This window comes from Salmo salar, chromosome ssa12 (genome assembly GCF_905237065.1).
Source record: "Salmo salar chromosome ssa12, Ssal_v3.1, whole genome shotgun sequence".
In the NCBI taxonomy this organism is placed as follows: Eukaryota; Metazoa; Chordata; class Actinopteri; order Salmoniformes; family Salmonidae; genus Salmo; species Salmo salar.
Window position 1 is genome coordinate 17,266,777 of NC_059453.1, and position 23,538 is coordinate 17,290,314.

At 47.3% G+C, this 23,538-nt stretch overlaps 1 protein-coding gene across 4 annotated transcripts in view; it reads left to right on the forward strand.

The window, feature by feature from the left end:
- Positions 1-23,538, forward strand: part of LOC106564370 (LIM domain-binding protein 1) — an 84,990-nt gene that overhangs the window by 38,678 nt on the left and 22,774 nt on the right. For 3 of the 4 annotated variants that reach the window (XM_045690907.1, XM_045690906.1, XM_045690909.1), the window contains exons 2-8: positions 15,530-15,632; positions 16,061-16,105; positions 17,916-17,991; positions 18,213-18,315; positions 19,526-19,719; positions 19,987-20,109; positions 20,331-20,414. In XM_045690907.1, the coding sequence (XP_045546863.1) occupies positions 15,530-15,632; positions 16,061-16,105; positions 17,916-17,991; positions 18,213-18,315; positions 19,526-19,719; positions 19,987-20,109; positions 20,331-20,414 (728 nt within the window). Of the gene's footprint in view, positions 1-15,529; positions 15,633-16,060; positions 16,106-17,915; positions 17,992-18,212; positions 18,316-19,525; positions 19,720-19,986; positions 20,110-20,330; positions 20,415-23,538 lie in introns of those variants that run through there. The other variant, XM_045690908.1, reaches the window with a different exon arrangement.

Below are 23,538 nucleotides of genomic sequence, written 5' to 3' on the forward strand. Positions count from 1 at the left end.
CTAGATCGTTGTTATAGAGAGAGGAGGAGGGGTAGGACTGGCTAGATGGTTGTTATAGAGAGAGGAGGAGGGGTAGGACTGGCTAGATGGTTGTTATGATAGAGAGAGGAGGAGGGGTAGGACTGGCTAGATGGTTGTTATGATAGAGAGAGGAGGAGGGGTAGGACTGGCTAGATGGTTGTTATGATAGAGAGGAGGAGGGGTAGGACTGGCTAGATGGTTGTTATGATAGAGAGAGGAGGAGGGGTAGGACTGGCTAGATGGTTGTTATGATAGAGAGAGGAGGAGGGGTAGGACTGGCTAGATGGTTGTTATGAGAGAGAGGAGGAGGGGTAGGACTGGCTAGATGGTTGTTCTGATAGAGAGAGGAGGAGGGGTAGGACTGGCTAGATGGTTGTTATGATAGAGAGGAGGAGGGTAGGACTGGCTAGATGGTTGTTATGATAGAGAGAGGAGGAGGGGTAGGACTGGCTAGATGGTTGTTATGATAGAGAGAGGAGGAGGGGTAGGACTGGCTAGATGGTTGTTATAGAGAGAGGAGGAGGGGTAGGACTGGCTAGATGGTTGTTATGATAGAGAGGAGGAGGGGGTAGGACTGGCTAGATGGTTGTTATGATAGAGAGAGGAGGAGGGGTAGGACTGGCTAGATGGTTGTTATGATAGAGAGGAGGTGGGGTAGGACTGGCTAGATGGTTGTTATAGAGAGAGGAGGAGGGGTAGGACTGGCTAGATGGTTGTTATGATAGAGAGAGAGAGGAGGGGTAGGACTGGCTAGATGGTTGTTACAGAGAGAGGTGGAGGGGTAGGACTGGCTAGATGGTTGTTATAGAGAGAGGAGGAGAGGTAGGACTGGCTAGATGGTTGTTATGATAGAGAGGAGGAGGGGTAGGACTGGCTAGATGGTTGTTATAGAGAGAGGTGGAGGGGTAGGACTGGCTAGATGGTTGTTATAGAGAGAGGAGGAGGGGTAGGACTGGCTAGATGGTTGTTATAGAGAGAGGAGGAGGGGTAGGACTGGCTAGATGGTTGTTATGATAGAGAGGAGGAGGGGTAGGACTGGCTAGATGGTTGTTATGATAGAGAGGAGGAGGGGTAGGACTGGCTAGATGGTTGTTATGATAGAGAGGAGGAGGGGGTAGGACTGGCTAGATGGTTGTTATAGAGAGAGGAGGCAGGGTAGGACTGGCTAGATGGTTGTTATAAAGAGAGGAGGAGGGGTAGGACTGGCTAGATGGTTGTTATGATAGAGAGGAGGAGGGGTAGGACTGGCTAAATGGTTGTTATGATAGAGAGAGGAGGAGGGGTAGGACTGGCTAGATGGTTGTTATGATAGAGAGAGGAGGAGGGGTAGGACTGGCTAGATGGTTGTTATAGAGAGAGGAGGAGGGGTAGGACTGGCTAGATGGTTGTTATGATAGAGAGGAGGAGGAGGGGTAGGACTGGCTAGATGGTTGTTATAGAGAGAGGAGGAGGGGTAGGACTGGCTAGATGGTTGTTATGATAGAGAGGTGGAGGGGTAGGACTGGCTAGATGGTTGTTATGATAGAGAGGAGGAGGGGTAGGACTGGCTAGATGGTTGTTATGATAGAGAGAGGAGGCGGGGTAGGACTGGCTAGATGGTTGTTATGATAGAGAGAGGAGGAGGGGTAGGACTGGCTAGATGGTTGTTATGATAGAGAGGAGGAGGGGTAGGACTGGCTAGATGGTTGTTATAGAGAGAGGTGGAGGGGTAGGACTGGCTAGATGGTTGTTATAGAGAGAGGAGGTGGGGTAGGACTGGCTAGATGGTTGTTATAGAGAGAGGAGGAGGGGTAGGACTGGCTAGATGGTTGTTATGATAGAGAGGAGGAGGGGTAGGATTGGCTAGATGGTTGTTATAGAGAGAGGAGGAGGGGTAGGACTGGCTAGATGGTTGTTATGATAGAGAGGTGGAGGGGTAGGACTGGCTAGATGGTTGTTATGATAGAGAGGAGGAGGGGTAGGACTGGCTAGATGGTTGTTATGATAGAGAGGAGGAGGGGTAGGACTGGCTAGATGGTTGTTATAGAGAGAGGAGGAGGGGGTAGGACTGGCTAGATGGTTGTTATAGAGAGAGGAGGAGGGGTAGGACTGGCTAGATGGTTGTTATAGAGAGAGGAGGAGGGGTAGGACTGGCTAGATGGTTGTTATGATAGAGAGAGGAGGAGGGGTAGGACTGGCTAGATGGTTGTTATGATAGAGAGGAGGAGGGGTAGGACTGGCTAGATGGTTGTTATAGAGAGAGGAGGAGGGGTAGGACTGGCTAGATGGTTGTTATGATAGAGAGGAGGAGGGGGTAGGACTGGCTAGATGGTTGTTATAGAGAGAGGAGGAGGGGTAGGACTGGCTAGATGGTTGTTATAGAGAGAGGAGGAGGGGTAGGACTGGCTAGATGGTTGTTATGATAGAGAGGAGGAGGGGTAGGACTGGCTAGATGGTTGTTATGATAGAGAGGAGGAGGGGTAGGACTGGCTAGATGGTTGTTATGATAGAGAGGAGGAGGGGTAGGACTGGCTAGATGGTTGTTATAGAGAGAGAGGAGGAGGGGTAGGACTGGCTAGATGGTTGTTATAGAGAGAGGAGGAGGGGTAGGACTGGCTAGATGGTTGTTATGATAGAGAGAGGAGGAGGGGTAGGACTGGCTAGATGGTTGTTATGATAGAGAGAGGAGGAGGGGTAGGACTGGCTAGATGGTTGTTATGATAGAGAGGAGGAGGGGTAGGACTGGCTAGATGGTTGTTATAGAGAGAGGAGGAGGGGTAGGACTGGCTAGATGGTTGTTATGATAGAGAGGAGGAGGGGTAGGACTGGCTAGATGGTTGTTATAGAGAGAGGAGGAGGGGTAGGACTGGCTAGATGGTTGTTATGATAGAGAGGTGGAGGGGTAGGACTGGCTAGATGGTTGTTATAGAGAGAGAGGAGGAGGGGTAGGACTGGCTAGATGGTTGTTATAGAGAGAGGAGGAGGGGTAGGACTGGCTAGATGGTTGTTATAGAGAGAGGAGGAGGGGTAGGACTGGCTAGATGGTTGTTATGATAGAGAGAGGAGGAGGGGTAGGACTGGCTAGATGGTTGTTATGATAGAGAGGAGGAGGGGTAGGACTGGCTAGATGGTTGTTATAGAGAGAGGAGGAGGGGTAGGACTGGCTAGATGGTTGTTATAGAGAGAGGAGGAGGGGTAGCACTGGCTAGATGGTTGTTATAGAGAGAGGTGGAGGGGTAGGACTGGCTAGATGGTTGTTATGATAGAGAGGAGGAGGGGTAGGACTGGCTAGATGGTTGTTATGATAGAGAGGTGGAGGGGTAGGACTGGCTAGATGGTTGTTATGATAGAGAGAGGAGGAGGGGTAGGACTGGCTAGATGGTTGTTATGAAGAGAGAGGTGGAGGGGTAGGACTGGCTAGATGGTTGTTATAGAGAGAGGAGGAGGGGTAGGACTGGCTAGATGGTTGTTATAGAGAGAGGATGAGGGGTAGGATTGGCTAGATGGTTGTTATAGAGAGAGAGGAGGAGGGGTAGGACTGGCTAGATGGTTGTTATGATAGAGAGGTGGAGGGGTAGGACTGGCTAGATGGTTGTTATGATAGAGAGAGGAGGAGGGGTAGGACTGGCTAGATGGTTGTTATGATAGAGAGAGGTGGAGGGGTAGGACTGGCTAGATGGTTGTTATAGAGAGAGGAGGAGGGGTAGGACTGGCTAGATGGTTGTTATAGAGAGAGGATGAGGGGTAGGACTGGCTAGATGGTTGTTATAGAGAGAGGAGGAGGGGTAGGACTGGCTAGATGGTTGTTATAGAGAGAGGAGGAGGGGGTAGGACTGGCTAGATGGTTGTTATGATAGAGAGAAGAGGAGGGGTAGGACTGGCTAGATGGTTGTTATGATAGAGAGGAGGAGGGGGTAGGACTGGCTAGATGGTTGTTATAGAGAGAGGAGGAGGGGTAGGACTGGCTAGATGGTTGTTATGATAGAGAGGTGGAGGGGTAGGACTGGCTAGATGGTTGTTATGATAGAGAGGAGGAGGGGGTAGGACTGGCTAGATGGTTGTTATGATAGAGAGAGGTGGAGGGGTAGGACTGGCTAGATGGTTGTTATAGAGAGAGGAGGAGGGGTAGGACTGGCTAGATGGTTGTTATAGAGAGAGGATGAGGGGTAGGATTGGCTAGATGGTTGTTATAGAGAGAGGAGGAGGGGTAGGACTGGCTAGATGGTTGTTATGATAGAGAGGAGGAGGGGTAGGACTGGCTAGATGGTTGTTATAGAGAGAGGAGGAGGGGTAGGACTGGCCAGATGGTTGTTATGATAGAGAGGAGGAGGGGTAGGACTGGCTAGATGGTTGTTATGATAGAGAGGAGGAGGGGTAGGACTGGCTAGATGGTTGTTATAGAGAGAGGAGGAGGGGTAGGACTGGCTAGATGGTTGTTATGATAGAGAGGAGGAGGGGTAGGACTGGCTAGATGGTTGTTATGATATAGAGGAGGAGGGGTAGGACTGGCTAGATGGTTGTTATGATAGAGAGTATGAGGGGTAGGACTGGTTAGATGGTTGTTATGATAGAGAGGAGGAGGGTAGGACTGGCTAGATGGTTGTTATGATAGAGAGGTGGAGGGGTAGGACTGGCTAGATGGTTGTTATGATAGAGAGGAGGAGGGGTAGGACTGGCTAGATGGTTGTTATGATAGAGAGGTGGAGGGGTAGGACTGGCTAGATGGTTGTTATAGAGAGAGGAGGAGGGGTAGTACTTGCTAGATGGTTGTTATGATAGAGAGAGGAGGAGGGGTAGGACTGGCTAGATGGTTGTTATGATAGAGAGAGGAGGAGGGTAGGACTGGCTAGATGGTTGTTATGATAGAGAGGAGGAGGGGTAGGACTGGCTAGATGGTTGTTATGATAGAGAGGCGGAGGGGTAGGACTGGCTAGATGGTTGTTATAGAGAGAGGAGGAGGGGTAGGACTGGCTAGATGGTTGTTATGATAGAGAGAGGAGGAGGGTAGGACTGGCTAGATGGTTGTTATGATAGAGAGGAGGAGGGGTAGGACTGGCTAGATGGTTGTTATGATAGAGAGTATGAGGGGTAGGACTGGTTAGATGGTTGTTATGATAGAGAGAGGAGGAGGGGTAGGACTGGCTAGATGGTTGTTATAGAGAGAGGAGGAGGGGTAGGACTGGCTAGATGGTTGTTATGATAGAGAGAGGAGGAGGGGTAGGACTGGCTAGATGGTTGTTATGATAGAGAGAGGAGGAGGGGTAGGACTGGCTAGATGGTTGTTATAGAGAGAGGTGGAGGGGTAGGACTGGCTAGATGGTTGTTATGATAGAGAGTATGAGGGGTAGGACTGGCTAGATGGTTGTTATGATAGAGAGAGGTGGAGGGGTAGGACTGGCTAGATGGTTGTTATAGAGAGAGGAGGAGGGTAGGACTGGCTAGATGGTTGTTATAGAGAGAGGTGGAGGGGTAGGACTGGCTAGATGGTTGTTATGATAGAGAGAGGAGGAGGGGTAGGACTGGCTAGATGGTTGTTATGATAGAGAGAGGAGGAGGGGTAGGACTGGCTAGATGTTTGTTATGATAGAGAGAGGAGGAGGGGTAGGACTGGCTAGATGGTTGTTATAGAGAGAGGAGGAGGGGTAGGACTGGCTAGATGGTTGTTATGATAGAGAGAGGAGGAGGGGTAGGACTGGCTAGATGGTTGTTATGATAGAGAGGAGGAGGGGTAGGACTGGCTAGATGGTTGTTATAGAGAGAGGAGGAGGGGTAGGACTGGCTAGATGGTTGTTATGATAGAGAGGAGGAGGGGTAGGATTGGCTAGATGGTTGTTATAGAGAGAGGAGGAGGGGTAGGACTGGCTAGATGGTTGTTATGATAGAGAGGTGGAGGGGTAGGACTGGCTAGATGGTTGTTATAGAGAGAGAGGAGGAGGGGTAGGACTGGCTAGATGGTTGTTATAGAGAGAGGAGGAGGGGTAGGACTGGCTAGATGGTTGTTATAGAGAGAGGAGGAGGGGTAGGACTGGCTAGATGGTTGTTATGATAGAGAGAGGAGGAGGGGTAGGACTGGCTAGATGGTTGTTATGATAGAGAGAGGAGGAGGGGTAGGACTGGCTAGATGGTTGTTATAGAGAGAGGAGGAGGGTTAGGACTGGCTAGATGGTTGTTATAGAGAGAGGAGGAGGGGTAGCACTGGCTAGATGGTTGTTATAGAGAGAGGTGGAGGGGTAGGACTGGCTAGATGGTTGTTATGATAGAGAGGAGGAGGGGTAGGACTGGCTAGATGGTTGTTATGATAGAGAGGAGGAGGGGTAGGACTGGCTAGATGGTTGTTATGATAGAGAGAGGAGGAGGGGTAGGACTGGCTAGATGGTTGTTATGATAGAGAGAGGTGGAGGGGTAGGACTGGCTAGATGGTTGTTATAGAGAGAGGAGGAGGGGTAGGACTGGCTAGATGGTTGTTATAGAGAGAGGATGAGGGGTAGGATTGGCTAGATGGTTGTTATAGAGAGAGAGGAGGAGGGGTAGGACTGGCTAGATGGTTGTTATGATAGAGAGGTGGAGGGGTAGGACTGGCTAGATGGTTGTTCTGATAGAGAGAGGAGGAGGGGTAGGACTGGCTAGATGGTTGTTATGATAGAGAGAGGTGGAGGGGTAGGACTGGCTAGATGGTTGTTATAGAGAGAGGAGGAGGGGTAGGACTGGCTAGATGGTTGTTATAGAGAGAGGATGAGGGGTAGGATTGGCTAGATGGTTGTTATAGAGAGAGGAGGAGGGGTAGGACTGGCTAGATGGTTGTTATAGAGAGAGGAGGAGGGGTAGGACTGGCTAGATGGTTGTTATGATAGAGAGAGGTGGAGGGGTAGGACTGGCTAGATGGTTGTTATGATAGAGAGAGGAGGAGGGGTAGGACTGGCTAGATGGTTGTTATAGAGAGAGGAGGAGGGGTAGGACTGGCTAGATGGTTGTTATGATAGAGAGGTGGAGGGGTAGGACTGGCTAGATGGTTGTTATGATAGAGAGAGGAGGAGGGGTAGGACTGGCTAGATGGTTGTTATGATAGAGAGAGGTGGAGGGGTAGGACTGGCTAGATGGTTGTTATAGAGAGAGGAGGAGGGGTAGGACTGGCTAGATGGTTGTTATAGAGAGAGGAGGAGGGGTAGGATTGGCTAGATGGTTGTTATAGAGAGAGAGGAGGAGGGGTAGGACTGGCTAGATGGTTGTTATGATAGAGAGGAGGAGGGGTAGGACTGGCTAGATGGTTGTTATAGAGAGAGGAGGAGGGGTAGGACTGGCCAGATGGTTGTTATGATAGAGAGGAGGAGGGGTAGGACTGGCTAGATGGTTGTTATGATAGAGAGGAGGAGGGGTAGGACTGGCTAGATGGTTGTTATAGAGAGAGGAGGAGGGGTAGGACTGGCTAGATGGTTGTTATAGAGAGAGGAGGAGGGGTAGGACTGGCTAGATGGTTGTTATGATATAGAGGAGGAGGGGTAGGACTGGCTAGATGGTTGTTATGATAGAGAGTATGAGGGGTAGGACTGGTTAGATGGTTGTTATGATAGAGAGGAGGAGGGGTAGGACTGGCTAGATGGTTGTTATGATAGAGAGGTGGAGGGGTAGGACTGGCTAGATGGTTGTTATGATAGAGAGGAGGAGGGGTAGGACTGGCTAGATGGTTGTTATGATAGAGAGGTGGAGGGGTAGGACTGGCTAGATGGTTGTTATAGAGAGAGGAGGAGGGGTAGTACTTGCTAGATGGTTGTTATGATAGAGAGAGGAGGAGGGGTAGGACTGGCTAGATGGTTGTTATGATAGAGAGAGGAGGAGGGTAGGACTGGCTAGATGGTTGTTATGATAGAGAGGAGGAGGGGTAGGACTGGCTAGATGGTTGTTATGATAGAGAGGCGGAGGGGTAGGACTGGCTAGATGGTTGTTATAGAGAGAGGAGGAGGGGTAGGACTGGCTAGATGGTTGTTATGATAGAGAGAGGAGGAGGGTAGGACTGGCTAGATGGTTGTTATGATAGAGAGGAGGAGGGGTAGGACTGGCTAGATGGTTGTTATGATAGAGAGTATGAGGGGTAGGACTGGTTAGATGGTTGTTATGATAGAGAGAGGTGGAGGGGTAGGACTGGCTAGATGGTTGTTATAGAGAGAGGAGGAGGGGTAGGACTGGCTAGATGGTTGTTATGATAGAGAGAGGAGGAGGGGTAGGACTGGCTAGATGGTTGTTATGATAGAGAGAGGAGGAGGGGTAGGACTGGCTAGATGGTTGTTATAGAGAGAGGTGGAGGGGTAGGACTGGCTAGATGGTTGTTATGATAGAGAGTATGAGGGGTAGGACTGGTTAGATGGTTGTTATGATAGAGAGAGGTGGAGGGGTAGGACTGGCTAGATGGTTGTTATAGAGAGAGGAGGAGGGGTAGGACTGGCTAGATGGTTGTTATAGAGAGAGGTGGAGGGGTAGGACTGGCTAGATGGTTGTTATGATAGAGAGAGGAGGAGGGGTAGGACTGGCTAGATGGTTGTTATGATAGAGAGAGGAGGAGGGGTAGGACTGGCTAGATGTTTGTTATGATAGAGAGAGGAGGAGGGGTAGGACTGGCTAGATGGTTGTTATGATAGAGAGAGGAGGAGGGGTAGGACTGGCTAGATGGTTGTTATGATAGAGAGAGGAGGAGGGGTAGGACTGGCTAGATGGTTGTTATGATAGAGAGAGGAGGAGGGGTAGGACTGGCTAGATGGTTGTTATGATAGAGAGAGGAGGAGGGGTAGGACTGGCTAGATGGTTGTTATGATAGAGAGAGGAGGAGGGGTAGGACTGGCTAGATGGTTGTTATAGAGAGAGGAGGAGGGGTAGGACTGGCTAGATGGTTGTTATAGAGAGAGGAGGAGGGGTAGGACTGGCTAGATGGTTGTTATAGAGAGAGGAGGAGGGGTAGGACTGGCTAGATGGTTGTTATGATAGAGAGAGGAGGAGGGGTAGGACTGGCTAGATGGTTGTTATGATAGAGAGAGGAGGAGGGGTAGGACTGGCTAGATGGTTGTTATAGAGAGAGGAGGAGGGGTAGGACTGGCTAGATGGTTGTTATGATAGAGAGGAGGAGGGGTAGGACTGGCTAGATGGTTGTTATGATAGAGAGAGGAGGAGGGGTAGGACTGGCTAGATGGTTGTTATGATAGAGAGAGGAGGAGGGGTAGGACTGGCTAGATGGTTGTTATGATAGAGAGAGGAGGAGGGGTAAGACTGGCTAGATGGTTGTTATGATAGAGAGAGGAGGAGGGGTAGGACTGGCTAGATGGTTGTTATGATAGAGAGAGGAGGAGGGGTAGGACTGGCTAGATGGTTGTTATGATAGAGAGAGGAGGAGGGGTAGGACTGGCTAGATGGTTGTTATAGAGAGAGGAGGAGGGGTAGGACTGGCTAGATGGTTGTTATAGAGAGAGGAGGAGGGGTAGGACTGGCTAGATGGTTGTTATGATAGAGAGAGGAGGAGGGGTAGGACTGGCTAGATGGTTGTTATGATAGAGAGAGGAGGAGGGGTAGGACTGGCTAGATGGTTGTTATAGAGAGAGGAGGAGGGGTAGGACTGGCTAGATGGTTGTTATGATAGAGAGGAGGAGGGGTAGGACTGGCTAGATGGTTGTTATAGAGAGAGGTGGAGGGGTAGGACTGGCTAGATGGTTGTTATAGAGAGAGAGGAGGAGGGGTAGGACTGGCTAGATGGTTGTTATAGAGATAGGAGGAGGGGTAGGACTGGCTAGATGGTTGTTATATAGAGAGGAGGAGGGGTAGGACTGGCTAGATGGTTGTTATGATAGAGAGGAGGAGGGGGTAGGACTGGCTAGATGGTTGTTATAGAGAGAGAGGAGGTGGGGTAGGATTGGCTAGATGGTTGTTATGATAGAGAGGAGGAGGGGTAGGACTGGCTAGATGGTTGTTATAGAGAGAGGAGGAGGGGTAGGACTGGCTAGATGGTTGTTATGATAGAGAGAGGTGGAGGGGTAGGACTGGCTAGATGGTTGTTATGATAGAGAGAGGTGGAGGGGTAGGACTGGCTAGATGGTTGTTATGATAGAGAGAGAGGAGGAGGGGTAGGACTGGCTAGATGGTTGTTATGATAGAGAGGTGGAGGGGTAGGACTGGCTAGATGGTTGTTATGAGAGAGAGGAGGAGGGGTAGGACTGGCTAGATGGTTGTTATGATAGAGAGAGGTGGAGGGGTAGGACTGGCTAGATGGTTGTTATGATAGAGAGAGGAGGAGGGGTAGGACTGGCTAGATGGTTGTTATAGAGAGAGGAGGAGGGGTAGGACTGGCTAGATGGTTGTTATAGAGAGAGGAGGAGGGGTAGGACTGGCTAGATGGTTGTTATGATAGAGAGGAGGAGGGGTAGGACTCGCTAGATGGTTGTTATTATAGAGAGGAGGAGGGGTAGGACTGGCTAGATGGTTGTTATAGAGAGAGGAGGAGGGGTAGGACTGGCTAGATGGTTGTTATGATAGAGAGGAGGAGGGGTAGGACTGGCTAGATGGTTGTTATAGAGAGAGGAGGAGTGGTAGGACTGGCTAGATGGTTGTTATAGAGAGAGGAGGAGGGGTAGGACTGGCTAGATGGTTGTTATGATAGAGAGGAGGAGGGGTAGGACTGGCTAGATGGTTGTTATGATAGAGAGAGGAGTAGGGGTAGGACTGGCTAGATGGTTGTTATAGAGAGAGGAGGAGGGGTAGGACTGGCTAGATGGTTGTTATAGAGAGAGGAGGAGGGGTAGGACTGGCTAGATGGTTGTTATGATAGAGAGGAGGAGGGGTAGGACTGGCTAGATGGTTGTTATGATAGAGAGGTGGAGGGGTAGGACTGGCTAGATGGTTGTTATGATAGAGAGGAGGAGGGGTAGGACTGGCTAGATGGTTGTTATGATAGAGAGGTGGAGGGGTAGGACTGGCTAGATGGTTGTTATAGAGAGAGGAGGAGGGGTAGGACTGGCTAGATGGTTGTTATAGAGAGAGGAGGAGGGGTAGGACTGGCTAGATGGTTGTTATGATAGAGAGGAGGAGGGGTAGGACTCGCTAGATGGTTGTTATGATAGAGAGGAGGAGGGGTAGGACTGGCTAGATGGTTGTTATGATAGAGAGGTGGAGGGGTAGGACTGGCTAGATGGTTGTTATGATAGAGAGAGGAGGAGGGGTAGGACTGGCTAGATGGTTGTTATGATAGAGAGAGGAGGAGGGGGTAGGACTGGCTAGATGGTTGTTATGATAGAGAGAGGAGGAGGGGTAGGACTGGCTAGATGGTTGTTATGATAGAGAGAGGAGGAGGGGTAGGACTGGCTAGATGGTTGTTATAGAGAGAGGAGGAGGGGTAGGACTGGCTAGATGGTTGTTATAGAGAGAGGAGGAGGGGTAGGACTGGCTAGATGGTTGTTATGATAGAGAGGGAGGAGGGGTAGGACTGGCTAGATGGTTGTTATGATAGAGAGAGGAGGAGGGGTAGGACTGGCTAGATGGTTGTTATAGAGAGAGGAGGAGGGGTAGGACTGGCTAGATGGTTGTTATGATAGAGAGGAGGAGGGGTAGGACTGGCTAGATGGTTGTTATAGAGAGAGGTGGAGGGGTAGGACTGGCTAGATGGTTGTTATAGAGAGAGAGGAGGAGGGGTAGGACTGGCTAGATGGTTGTTATAGAGATAGGAGGAGGGGTAGGACTGGCTAGATGGTTGTTATAGAGAGAGGAGGAGGGGTAGGACTGGCTAGATGGTTGTTATGATAGAGAGGAGGAGGGGTAGGACTGGCTAGATGGTTGTTATAGAGAGAGAGGAGGTGGGGTAGGATTGGCTAGATGGTTGTTATGATAGAGAGGAGGAGGGGTAGGACTGGCTAGATGGTTGTTATAGAGAGAGGAGGAGGGGTAGGACTGGCTAGATGGTTGTTATGATAGAGAGAGGTGGAGGGGTAGGACTGGCTAGATGGTTGTTATGATAGAGAGAGGAGGAGGGGTAGGACTGGCTAGATGGTTGTTATGATAGAGAGGTGGAGGGGTAGGACTGGCTAGATGGTTGTTATGATAGAGAGAGGAGGAGGGGTAAGACTGGCTAGATGGTTGTTATGATAGAGAGAGGTGGAGGGGTAGGACTGGCTAGATGGTTGTTATGATAGAGAGAGGAGGAGGGGTAGGACTGGCTAGATGGTTGTTATAGAGAGAGGAGGAGGGGTAGAACTGGCTAGATGGTTGTTATAGAGAGAGGAGGAGGGGTAGGACTGGCTAGATGGTTGTTATGATAGAGAGGAGGGGGGGTAGGACTCGCTGGATGGTTGTTATTATAGAGAGGAGGAGGGGTAGGACTGGCTAGATGGTTGTTATAGAGAGAGGAGGAGGGGTAGGACTGGCTAGATGGTTGTTATGATAGAGAGGAGGAGGGGTAGGACTGGCTAGATGGTTGTTATAGAGAGAGGAGGAGTGGTAGAACTGGCTAGATGGTTGTTATAGAGAGAGGAGGAGGGGTAGGACTGGCTAGATGGTTGTTATGATAGAGAGGAGGAGGGGTAGGACTGGCTAGATGGTTGTTATGATAGAGAAAGGAGTAGGGGTAGGACTGGCTAGATGGTTGTTATAGAGAGAGGAGGAGGGGTAGGACTGGCTAGATGGTTGTTATAGAGAGAGGAGGAGGGGTAGGACTGGCTAGATGGTTGTTATGATAGAGAGGAGGAGGGGTAGGACTGGCTAGATGGTTGTTATGATAGAGAGGTGGAGGGGTAGGACTGGCTAGATGGTTGTTATGATAGAGAGGAGGAGGGGTAGGACTGGCTAGATGGTTGTTATGATAGAGAGGTGGAGGGGTAGGACTGGCTAGATGGTTGTTATAGAGAGAGGAGGAGGGGTAGGACTGGCTAGATGGTTGTTATAGAGAGAGGAGGAGGGGTAGGACTGGCTAGATGGTTGTTATGATAGAGAGGAGGAGGGGTAGGACTCGCTGGATGGTTGTTATGATAGAGAGAGGAGGAGGGGTAGAACTGGCTAGATGGTTGTTATAGAGAGAGGAGGAGGGGTAGGACTGGCTAGATGGTTGTTATGATAGAGAGGAGGAGGGGTAGGACTGGCTAGATGGTTGTTATAATAGAGAGAGGAGGAGGGGTAGGACTGGCTAGATGGTTGTTATGATAGAGAGGAGGAGGGGTAGGACTCGCTGGATGGTTGTTATTATAGGTCGACCGATTATGATTTTTCAACGCCGATTCCAATTATTGGAGGACCAAAAAATGCCGATACCGAATAATCGGCCGATTTTCTTTGCATTTATTTATTTATTTGTAATAATGACAAATACAACAATACTGAATGAACACTTATTTTAACTTAATATAATACATCAATAAAATCAATTTAGCCTGAAATAAATAATGAAACATGTTCAATTTGATTTAAATAATGCAAAAACAAAGTGTTGGAGAAGAAAGTAAAAGTGCAATATGTGCCATGTAAAAAAGCTAACGTTTAAGTTCCTTGCTCAGAACATGGGAACATATGAAAGCTGGTGGTTCCTTTTAACATGAGTCTTCAATATTCCCAGGTAAAATGTTTTAGGTTGTAGTTATTATAGGAATTATAGGACTATTTCTCTCTATACGATTTGTATTTCATATACCTTTGACTATTGGATGTTTTTATAGGCACTTTAGTATTGCCAGTGTAACAGTATAGCTTCCGTCCCTCTCCTCACTCCTACCTGGGCTCGAACCAGGAACACATCGACAACAGCCACCCTCGAAGCAGCGTTACCCATGCAGAGCAAGGGGAACAACTACTCCAAGTCTCAGAGCGAGTGACGTTTGAAACGCTATTAGAGCGCACCCAGCTAACTCGCTAGCCATTTCACATTGGTTACACCAGCCTAATCTCAGGAGTAGATAGGATTGAAGTCATAAACAGCGCAATGCATTGCGAAGGGTTGCTGGCAAAACGCACGAAAGTGCTATTTTGAATGAATGCTTACGAGCCTGCTGCTGCCTACCATCGCTGTCAGACTGCTCTATCAAATCATAGACTTAATTATAATATAATAACACAAAGAAACACGAGCCTTAGTTCATTAATATGGTCGAATCCGGAAACTATCATCACGAAAACAAAACGTTATTCCTGTTACATTGCACAACCTTCAGTGTTATGTCATAATTACGTAAAATTCTGATAAATTACCCAAAGTGTTGCATATACCCTGACTGCGTGCAATGAACGCAAAATGACACAATTTCACCTTGTTAATATTGCCTGCTAACCTGGATTTCTTTTAGCTAAATATGCAGGTTTAAAAATATATACTTCTGTGTATTGATTTTAAGAAAGGCATTTATGTTTATGGTTAGGTACAGTCGTGCAACGATTGTGCTTTTTTCGCAAATGCGCTTTTGTTAAATCATCCCCCGTTTGGCGAAGTCAGCTGTCTTTGTTAGGAAGAAATAGTCTTCACACAGTTCGTAACGAGCCAGGCGGCCCAAACTGCTGCATGTACCCTGACTCTGTTGCAGAGGTGACACATTTTCCCTAGTTAAAAGAAATTCATGTTAGCAGGCAATATTAACTAAATATGCAGGTTTAAAAATATGTACTTGTGTATTGATTTTAAGAAAGGCATTGATGTTTATGGTTGGAGCAACATGTACCTAAGCGATTATATGCAACGCAGGACAGGCTAGATAAACTAGTAATATCATCAACCATGTGTAGTTAACTAGTGATTATGATTGATTGTTTTTTATAAGATAAGTTTAATGCTAGTAAGCAACTTACCTTAGCTTCTTACTGCATTCGCGTAACAGGCAGGCTCCTCGTGGAGTGCAATGTAAAGCAGGTGGTTAGAGCGTTGGACTAGTTAACCGTAAGGTTGCAAGATTGAATCCCTGAGCTGACAAGGTAAAAATCTGTCTTTCTGCCCCTGAACAAGGCAGTTAACCCACCGTTCCTAGGCCGTCATTGAAAATGAGAATGTGTTCTTAACTGACTTGCCTAGTTAAATAAAGGTCTAAAAAAATAAAAAATACAGATTTCCGGTTGTTATGAAAACTTGAAATCGGCCCTGATTAATCGGTCGACCTCTAGTTGTTATGATAGAGAGAGGGTTAGATGGTGTAAGGGGTCAGTTTAGGGGCGTAGAAGGAGGGGTGGCTGTGATGGGAGAGGGGATACAGGGCAGTGTGTACAAGAGTTATTGGTTTGGGCCCGGGAAGTTGTTGTCCTGCACCTTTATGTTAGGAACAGTGTGTGTGTGTGTGTGTGTGTGTGTGTGTGTGTGTGTGTGTGTGTGTGTGTGTGTGTGTGTGTGTGTGTGTGTGTGTGTGTGTGTGTGGCTGCTGACCTGTGAATGTGTGTGGCTGCTGACCTGTGAATGAGTGCAGCCAAGTGAAACTAGGGCAGAACTGGTCTACCCAAAAAGTGACATATTTCAACTTGAATTATAATAACTAATCATGTACTCTGTACAGTGGCTACATATATAGTCATTCCAGTTGTGATGCTCTCTGTCTTTCAGGCTGTTCCTCCAAGTCATTCAAGCTGTACTCTCCAAAGGAGCCCCCCAACGGTAGCTCCTTTCCCCCGTTCCACCCCGGCACCATGCTGGACAGAGACCTGGGGTGAGTAGGATACACACACCACAAACACTGTTGCATTCTGGGTGTCATTTTGTGGTGCTTTTGGAGTGTGTGTGTGTGTGTGTGTGTGTGTCTTGCTGAGTCAGGGTGAGCGGTTAGCTCCTCCCCTGAGATGGATTGTTACAGGAAGTCCTGCTAGCTCGTCCAGATCTCAGGGTGATTGATTTGACTTCTGCGTGTGTGTGTGTGTGTGTGTGTGTGTGTGTGTGTGTGTGTGTGTGTGTGTGTGTGTGTGTGTGTGTGTGTGTGTGTGTGTGTGTGTGTTGGGGGGGGTATATGTCCAGGCTAACTGTCTTCTCTGGTTCTTACAGATAACAGGCATCATTTACAATTCAGAAAGACAAGTATTAAACTAGATATTTATTTCCTTGACAGTTTGTTTTCTCTCTTCTTTCTCTCTCTCTCTGCAGCCCAACCCCCATGTACCCCCCCTCATACCTGGAGCCTGGAATAGGGTAAGACCTACTGACCGTTTCTACTTTAGTCTGGATGTTTAGTCTGGATTGAAATATGTGCCTGTACTCAGTTTAGGTTCCAGTACCGTTTCCAGTTGAAGTGGGAAGTTTACATACACTTAGGTTGGAGTCATTAAAACAGTTTTTTCAACCACTCCACAAATTTCTTGTTAACAAACTATAGTTTTGGCAAGTCATTTAGGACATCTACTTTGTGCATGACACAAGTAATTTTTCCAACAATTGTTTACAGACAGATTATTTCACTTATAATTCACTGTATTACAATTCCAGTAGGTCAGAAGTTTACATACACTAAGTTGACTGTGCCTTTAAACAGCTTGGAAAATTCCAGAAAATGATGTCATGGCTTTAGAAGCTTCTGATAGGCTAATTGACATCATTTCAATCAATAGGAGGTGTACCTGTGGATGTATTTCAAGGCCTACCTTCAAACTCAGTGCCTCTTTGCTTGACATCATGGGAAAATGAAAAGAAATCAGCCAAGACCTCAGAAAAAAAGTTGTAGACCTCCACAAGTCTGGCTCATCCTTGGGCGCAATTTCCAAACACCTGAAGGTACCACGTTCATCTGTACAAACAATATTACGCAAGTATAAACACCATGGGACCATGCAGCCGTCATACCGCTCAGGAAGGAGACGCGTTCTGTCTCCTAGAGATGAACGTACTTTGGTGCGAAAAGTGCAAATCAATCCCAGAACAACAGCAAAGGACCTTGTGACGATGCTGCAGGAAACCGGTACAAAAGTATCTATATCCACAGTAAAACGAGTCCTATATTGACATAACCTGAAATGCCGCTCAGCAAGGAAGAAGCCACTGCTCCAAAACCGCCATAAAAAAGCCAGACTACGGTTTGCAACTGCACATGGGGACAAAGATCGTACTTTTTGGATGAAACAAAAATAGAACTGTTTGGCCATAATGACCATCGTTATGTTTGGAGGAAAAAGGGGGAGGCTTGCAAGCCAAAGAACACCATCCCAAATTTGAAGCACAGGGGTGGTGGCATCATGTTGTGGGGGTGCTTTTCTGCAGGAGGGACTGGTGCATGTCACAAAATAGATGGCATCATGAGGGAGGAAAATTATGTGGAAATATTGAAGCAACATCTCAAGACATCAGTCAGGAAGTTAAAGCTTGGTCACAATTGGGTCTTCCAAATGGACAATGACCCCAAACATACTCCCAAAGTTGTTGCACAATGGCTTAAGGACAACAAAGTCAAGGTATTGGAGTGGCCATCACAAAGCCCTGACCTCAATCCTATAGAATATTTGTGGACAGAACTGAAAAAGCGTGTGCGAGCAAGGAGGCCTACAAATCTGACTCAGTTACACCCGCTCTGTCAGGAGGAATGGGCCAAAATTCACCCAACTTATTGTGGGAAGCTTGTGGAAGGCTACCTGAAACGTTTGACCCAAGTTTAACAATTTAAAGGCAATGCTACCAAATACTAATTGAGTGTATGTAAACTTCAAACCCACAGGGAATGTGATGAAAGAAATAAAAGCTGAAATAAATCATTTTCTCTACTATTATTCTGACATTTCACATTCTTAAATAAAGTGGTGATCCTAACTGACCAAAGACAGGGAATTTTTTACCAGGATTAAATGTCAGGAATTGTGAAAAACAGAGTTTAAATGTATTTGACTAAGGTGTATGTAAACTTCCGACATCAACTGTATATTTAGGTGCCGTTAAAGCCAGTATTCTATAACGGGTCCCGTTACTTCGGCCCAAGTCAAGCAATTGCTACATGTAACCTGTCTGTCTGTCTCAGGAGACACACACCGTACGGGAACCAGACAGACTACAGGATATTTGAGCTCAACAAACGGCTACAGAACTGGACAGAGGTAGAGAGGAGCTGAACGCTTAACTTCATCTCTCTGCCCGTCTGTCTGTCTGCCCGTCTGTCTCTCTATCATTCTTCTTCCCCCTCTTTCTCATGTTGTTTTACTAAGACTACCATACTGAATACTATGCTAACTCCCTCTGTCTCTCTCTCTCTCGTCTCTCTCTCTCTCTCTCTCTCTCTCTCTCTCTCTCTCTCTGTCCATCTCTCTCCTCTGTCTAGGAATGTGATAATCTGTGGTGGGATGCGTTCACTACAGAGTTCTTTGAGGACGATGCCATGTTGACCATAACCTTCTGTCTGGAGGACGGGCCCAAGAGATACAGTAAGAACACACACACACACACATAGATAGATAGACGGACGGACTGGCGGGCGGACAGTGCTCTCAACACTCAAATCATGAGTTGTTGTTGTATTCTTCTACGTCCTGTTATTAGATTCAAATCAAATGTTTTAGGTCACATGACTAACAGGGAAATGCTTCATAGACAACAGGTGTAGACTAACAGGGAAATGCTTCATAGACAACAGGTGTAGACTGACAGGGAAATGCTTCATAGACAACAGGTGTAGACTGACAGAGAAATGCTTCATAGACAACAGGTGTAGACTAACAGGGAAATGCTTCATAGACAACAGGTGTAGACTGACAGGGAAATGCTTCATAGACAACAGGTGTAGACTGACAGGGAAATGCTTCATAGACAACAGGTGTAGACTGACAGGGAAATGCTTCATAGACAACAGGTGTAGACTGACAGGGAAATGCTTCATAGACAACAGGTGTAGACTAACAGGGAAATGCTTCCCAACAATGCAGAGTTAAAGATGAGAATAAAAAAATATTGAAATTGTGACACGAAGAAATTCACAGTGAATAACAATAAGGAGTGAAAATAACATGGTTATATACAGGAAGTAGCAGTACTGAGTCAATGTGTAGGGATATAAGGTAATAACATGGTTATATACAGGGAGTACCAGTACTGAGTCAATGTGTAGGGCTTTGAGGTAATAACATGGCTATATACAGGGAGTACCAGTACTGAGTCAATGTGTAGGGCTTTGAGGTAATAACATGGCTATATACAGGAAGTACCAGTACTGAGTCAATGTGTAGGGCTATGAGGTAATTGAGGTAGCTATGTACTGTACATATAGGTAGGGGTGAAGTGACTCGGCAACAGGATAGATAACAGACAGTAGCAGCAGCTTTGGTGGTGAGTATGAAAGTGTGGTGTGTGTGTGTGTGTGTGTGTGTGTGTGTGTGTGTGTGTGTGTTGGGTGTCAGTATGTGTGGTGTCAGTATGTGAGTGTGTGTGTGCTTAGACAATGCAAGAGAGTTAGTGCCAAAAAGTCATAATTCTAGTCTGTTTTGTAATGAATACGGGCCAGTTTCCTGGACACAGACTAAGCCTGGAATCTCCATTGATCTGGCTGATTGGTTCCGGACCAGGGTTAATGTGTGTCTGGGAAACCACCCTCTAAGACTGTTGTTGTGTACTTACGCTCCACTGTTCTTCTGCTTCCTGTCTCCTCCTCCTCCTCCGCAGCGATTGGCCGGACGTTGATCCCGCGGTACTTCCGGAGTATATTCGAGGGGGGCGCCACCGATCTTTACTACGTGTTGAAGCACCCCAAAGAGTCCTTCCACAACAACTTTGTCTCGCTGGACTGTGACCAGTGTACCATGGTTACGCAGAACGGAAAACCCATGTTCACACAGGTGTGTGTGTGTGTGTGCACAGGCTATGTCTTTCCTGTGGACACTAGTGTAAACATGAGGCAGAATCCTAACATCAAAATCTGCATTTGTAACTGAACTGAATGAGTTCAGTGCCTCTTCTATGTGAAAGTCTACACATGTAAATCATGCTAGGATTCGGCCCATAGTTGCTGGTGAATTGCTATCTTGCAAACAACAAATATTGTGAACATAACTTTGGTGATCTCCTTTTGTAGAAAGTGCAACCCTGACCTCTGACCCCTCTAGGTGTGTGTGGAGGGTCGTCTGTACCTGGAGTTCATGTTTGACGACATGATGAGGATCAAGACGTGGCACTTCAGCATCCGACAGCACCGTGAACTGATACCACGCAGTATACTGGCCATGCACGTGAGTTACACACACACACACACACACACACACACACACACACACACACACACACACACACACACGTTCACCTGTTGTCTAATAGCGATGGTAGACAGATCAATACATGGTGTCCGACCTCTGTAACCCCTGACCTCTGTGACCTCTGTAACCCCTGACCTCTGTAAGCCCTGACCTCTGTAACCCCTGACCTCTGTAACCCCTGACCTCTAACCCTACAGGCCCAGGACCCCCAGATGTTAGACCAGCTGTCTAAGAACATCACCAGATGTGGACTGTCTAACTCCACCCTCAACTACCTCCGAGTGAGTACACACAAACATCAACAACAACATGCGTAGATCACTGCCTCCCAGTGAGTACAAAAACATCAACAACAACACGCGTAGATCACTGCCTCCCAGTGAGTACAAAAACATCAACAACAACACGCGTAGATCTCTGCCTTCCAGTGAGTACACACAAACATCAACAACAACACGCGTAGATCTCTGCCTTCCAGTGAGTACACACAAACATCAACAACAACACGCGTAGATCACTGCCTCCCAGTGAGTACACACAAACATCAACAACACGCGTAGATCACTGCCTTCCAGTGAGTACACAAACATCAACAACAACACGCGTAGATCACTGCCTCCCAGTGAGTACACACAAACATCAACAACAACACGCCTAGATCACTGCCTCCCAGTGAGTACACAAACATCAACAACAACATGCGTAGATCACTGTCTTCCAGTGAGTACACAAACATCAACAACAACACGCGTAGATCACTGCCTCCCAGTGAGTACACACAAACATCAACAACAACACGCGTAGATCACTGCCTCCCAGTGAGTACACAAACATCAACAACAACACGCGTAGATCACTGCCTTCCAGTGAGTACACACAAACATCAACAACACGCGTAGATCACTGCCTCCCAGTGAGTACACAAACATCAACAACAACAACACGCGTAGATCACTGCCTTCCAGTGAGTACACACAAACATCAACAACAACACGCGTAGATCACTGCCTTCCAGTGAGTACACAAACATCAACAACAACAAACGTAGATCACTGCCTTCCAGTGAGTACACAAACATCAACAACAACACGCGTAGATCACTGCCTCCCAGTGAGTACACAAACATCAACAACAACACGCGTAGATCACTGCCTTCCAGTGAGTACACAAACATCAACAACAACACACGTAGATCACTGCCTTCCAGTGAGTACACACAAACATCAACAACAACACACGTAGATCACTGCCTCCCAGTGAGTACACAAACATCAACAACAACACGCGTAGATCACTGCCTTCCAGTGAGTACACACAAACATCAACAAGACGCGTAGATCACTGCCTCCCAGTGAGTACACAAACATCAACAACAACACGCGTAGATCACTGCCTTCCAGTGAGTACACACAAACATCAACAACAACACGCGTAGATCACTGCCTTCCAGTGAGTACACAAACATCAACAACAACACGCGTAGATCACTGCCTTCCAGTGAGTACACAAACATCAACAACAACACGCGTAGATCACTGCCTCCCAGTGAGTACACAAACATCAACAACAACACGCGTAGATCACTGCCTCCCAGTGAGTACACAAACATCAACAACAACACGCGTAGATCACTGCCTTCCAGTGAGTACACAAACATCAACAACAACACGCGTAGATCACTGCCTTCCAGTGAGTACACACAAACATCAACAAGACGCGTAGATCACTGCCTCCCAGTGAGTACACAAACATCAACAACAACACGCGTAGATCACTGCCTTCCAGTGAGTACACACAAACATCAACAACAACACGCGTAGATCACTGCCTTCCAGTGAGTACACAAACATCAACAACAACAAACGTAGATCACTGCCTTCCAGTGAGTACACAAACATCAACAACAACACGCCGTAGATCACTGCCTCCCAGTGAGTACACAAACATCAACAACAACACGCGTAGATCACTGCCTCCCAGTGAGTACACAAACATCAACAACAACACGCGTAGATCACTGCCTTCCAGTGAGTACACAAACATCAACAACAACACGCGTAGATCACTGCCTTCCAGTGAGTACACACAAACATCAACAACAACACGCGTAGATCACTGCCTTCCAGTGAGTACACAAACATCAACAACAACAAACGTAGATCACTGCCTTCCAGTGAGTACACAAACATCAACAACAACACGCGTAGATCACTGCCTCCCAGTGAGTACACAAACATCAACAACAACACGCGTAGATCACTGCCTCCCAGTGAGTACACAAACATCAACAACAACAAACGTAGATCACTGCCTTCCAGTGAGTACACAAACATCAACAACAACACGCCTAGATCACTGCCTCCCAGTGAGTACACAAACATCAACAACAACACGCGTAGATCACTGCCTCCCAGTGAGTACACAAACATCAACAACAACACGCGTAGATCACTGCCTTCCAGTGAGTACACACAAACATCAACAACACGCGTAGATCACTGCCTCCCAGTGAGTACACACAAACATCAACAACAACACACGTAGATCACTGCCTTCCAGTGAGTACACACAAACATCAACAACAACACGCGTAGATCACTGCCTTCCAGTGAGTACACAAACATCAACAACAACAAACGTAGATCACTGCCTTCCAGTGAGTACACAAACATCAACAACAACACGCGTAGATCACTGCCTCCCAGTGAGTACACAAACATCAACAACAACACGCGTAGATCACTGCCTTCCAGTGAGTACACAAACATCAACAACAACACGCGTAGATCACTGCCTTCCAGTGAATACACACAAACATCAACAACAACACGCGTAGATCACTGCCTCCCAGTGAGTACACAAACATCAACAACAACACGCGTAGATCACTGCCTTCCAGTGAGTACACACAAACATCAACAACACGCGTAGATCACTGCCTCCCAGTGAGTACACAAACATCAACAACAACAACACGCGTAGATCACTGCCTTCCAGTGAGTACACACAAACATCAACAACAACACGCGTAGATCACTGCCTTCCAGTGAGTACACAAACATCAACAACAACAAACGTAGATCACTGCCTTCCAGTGAGTACACAAACATCAACAACAACACGCGTAGATCACTGCCTCCCAGTGAGTACACAAACATCAACAACAACACGCGTAGATCACTGCCTTCCAGTGAGTACACAAACATCAACAACAACACACGTAGATCACTGCCTTCCAGTGAGTACACACAAACATCAACAACAACACACGTAGATCACTGCCTCCCAGTGAGTACACAAACATCAACAACACGCGTAGATCACTGCCTCCCAGTGAGTACACAAACATCAACAACAACACACGTAGATCACTGCCTTCCAGTGAGTACACACAAACATCAACAA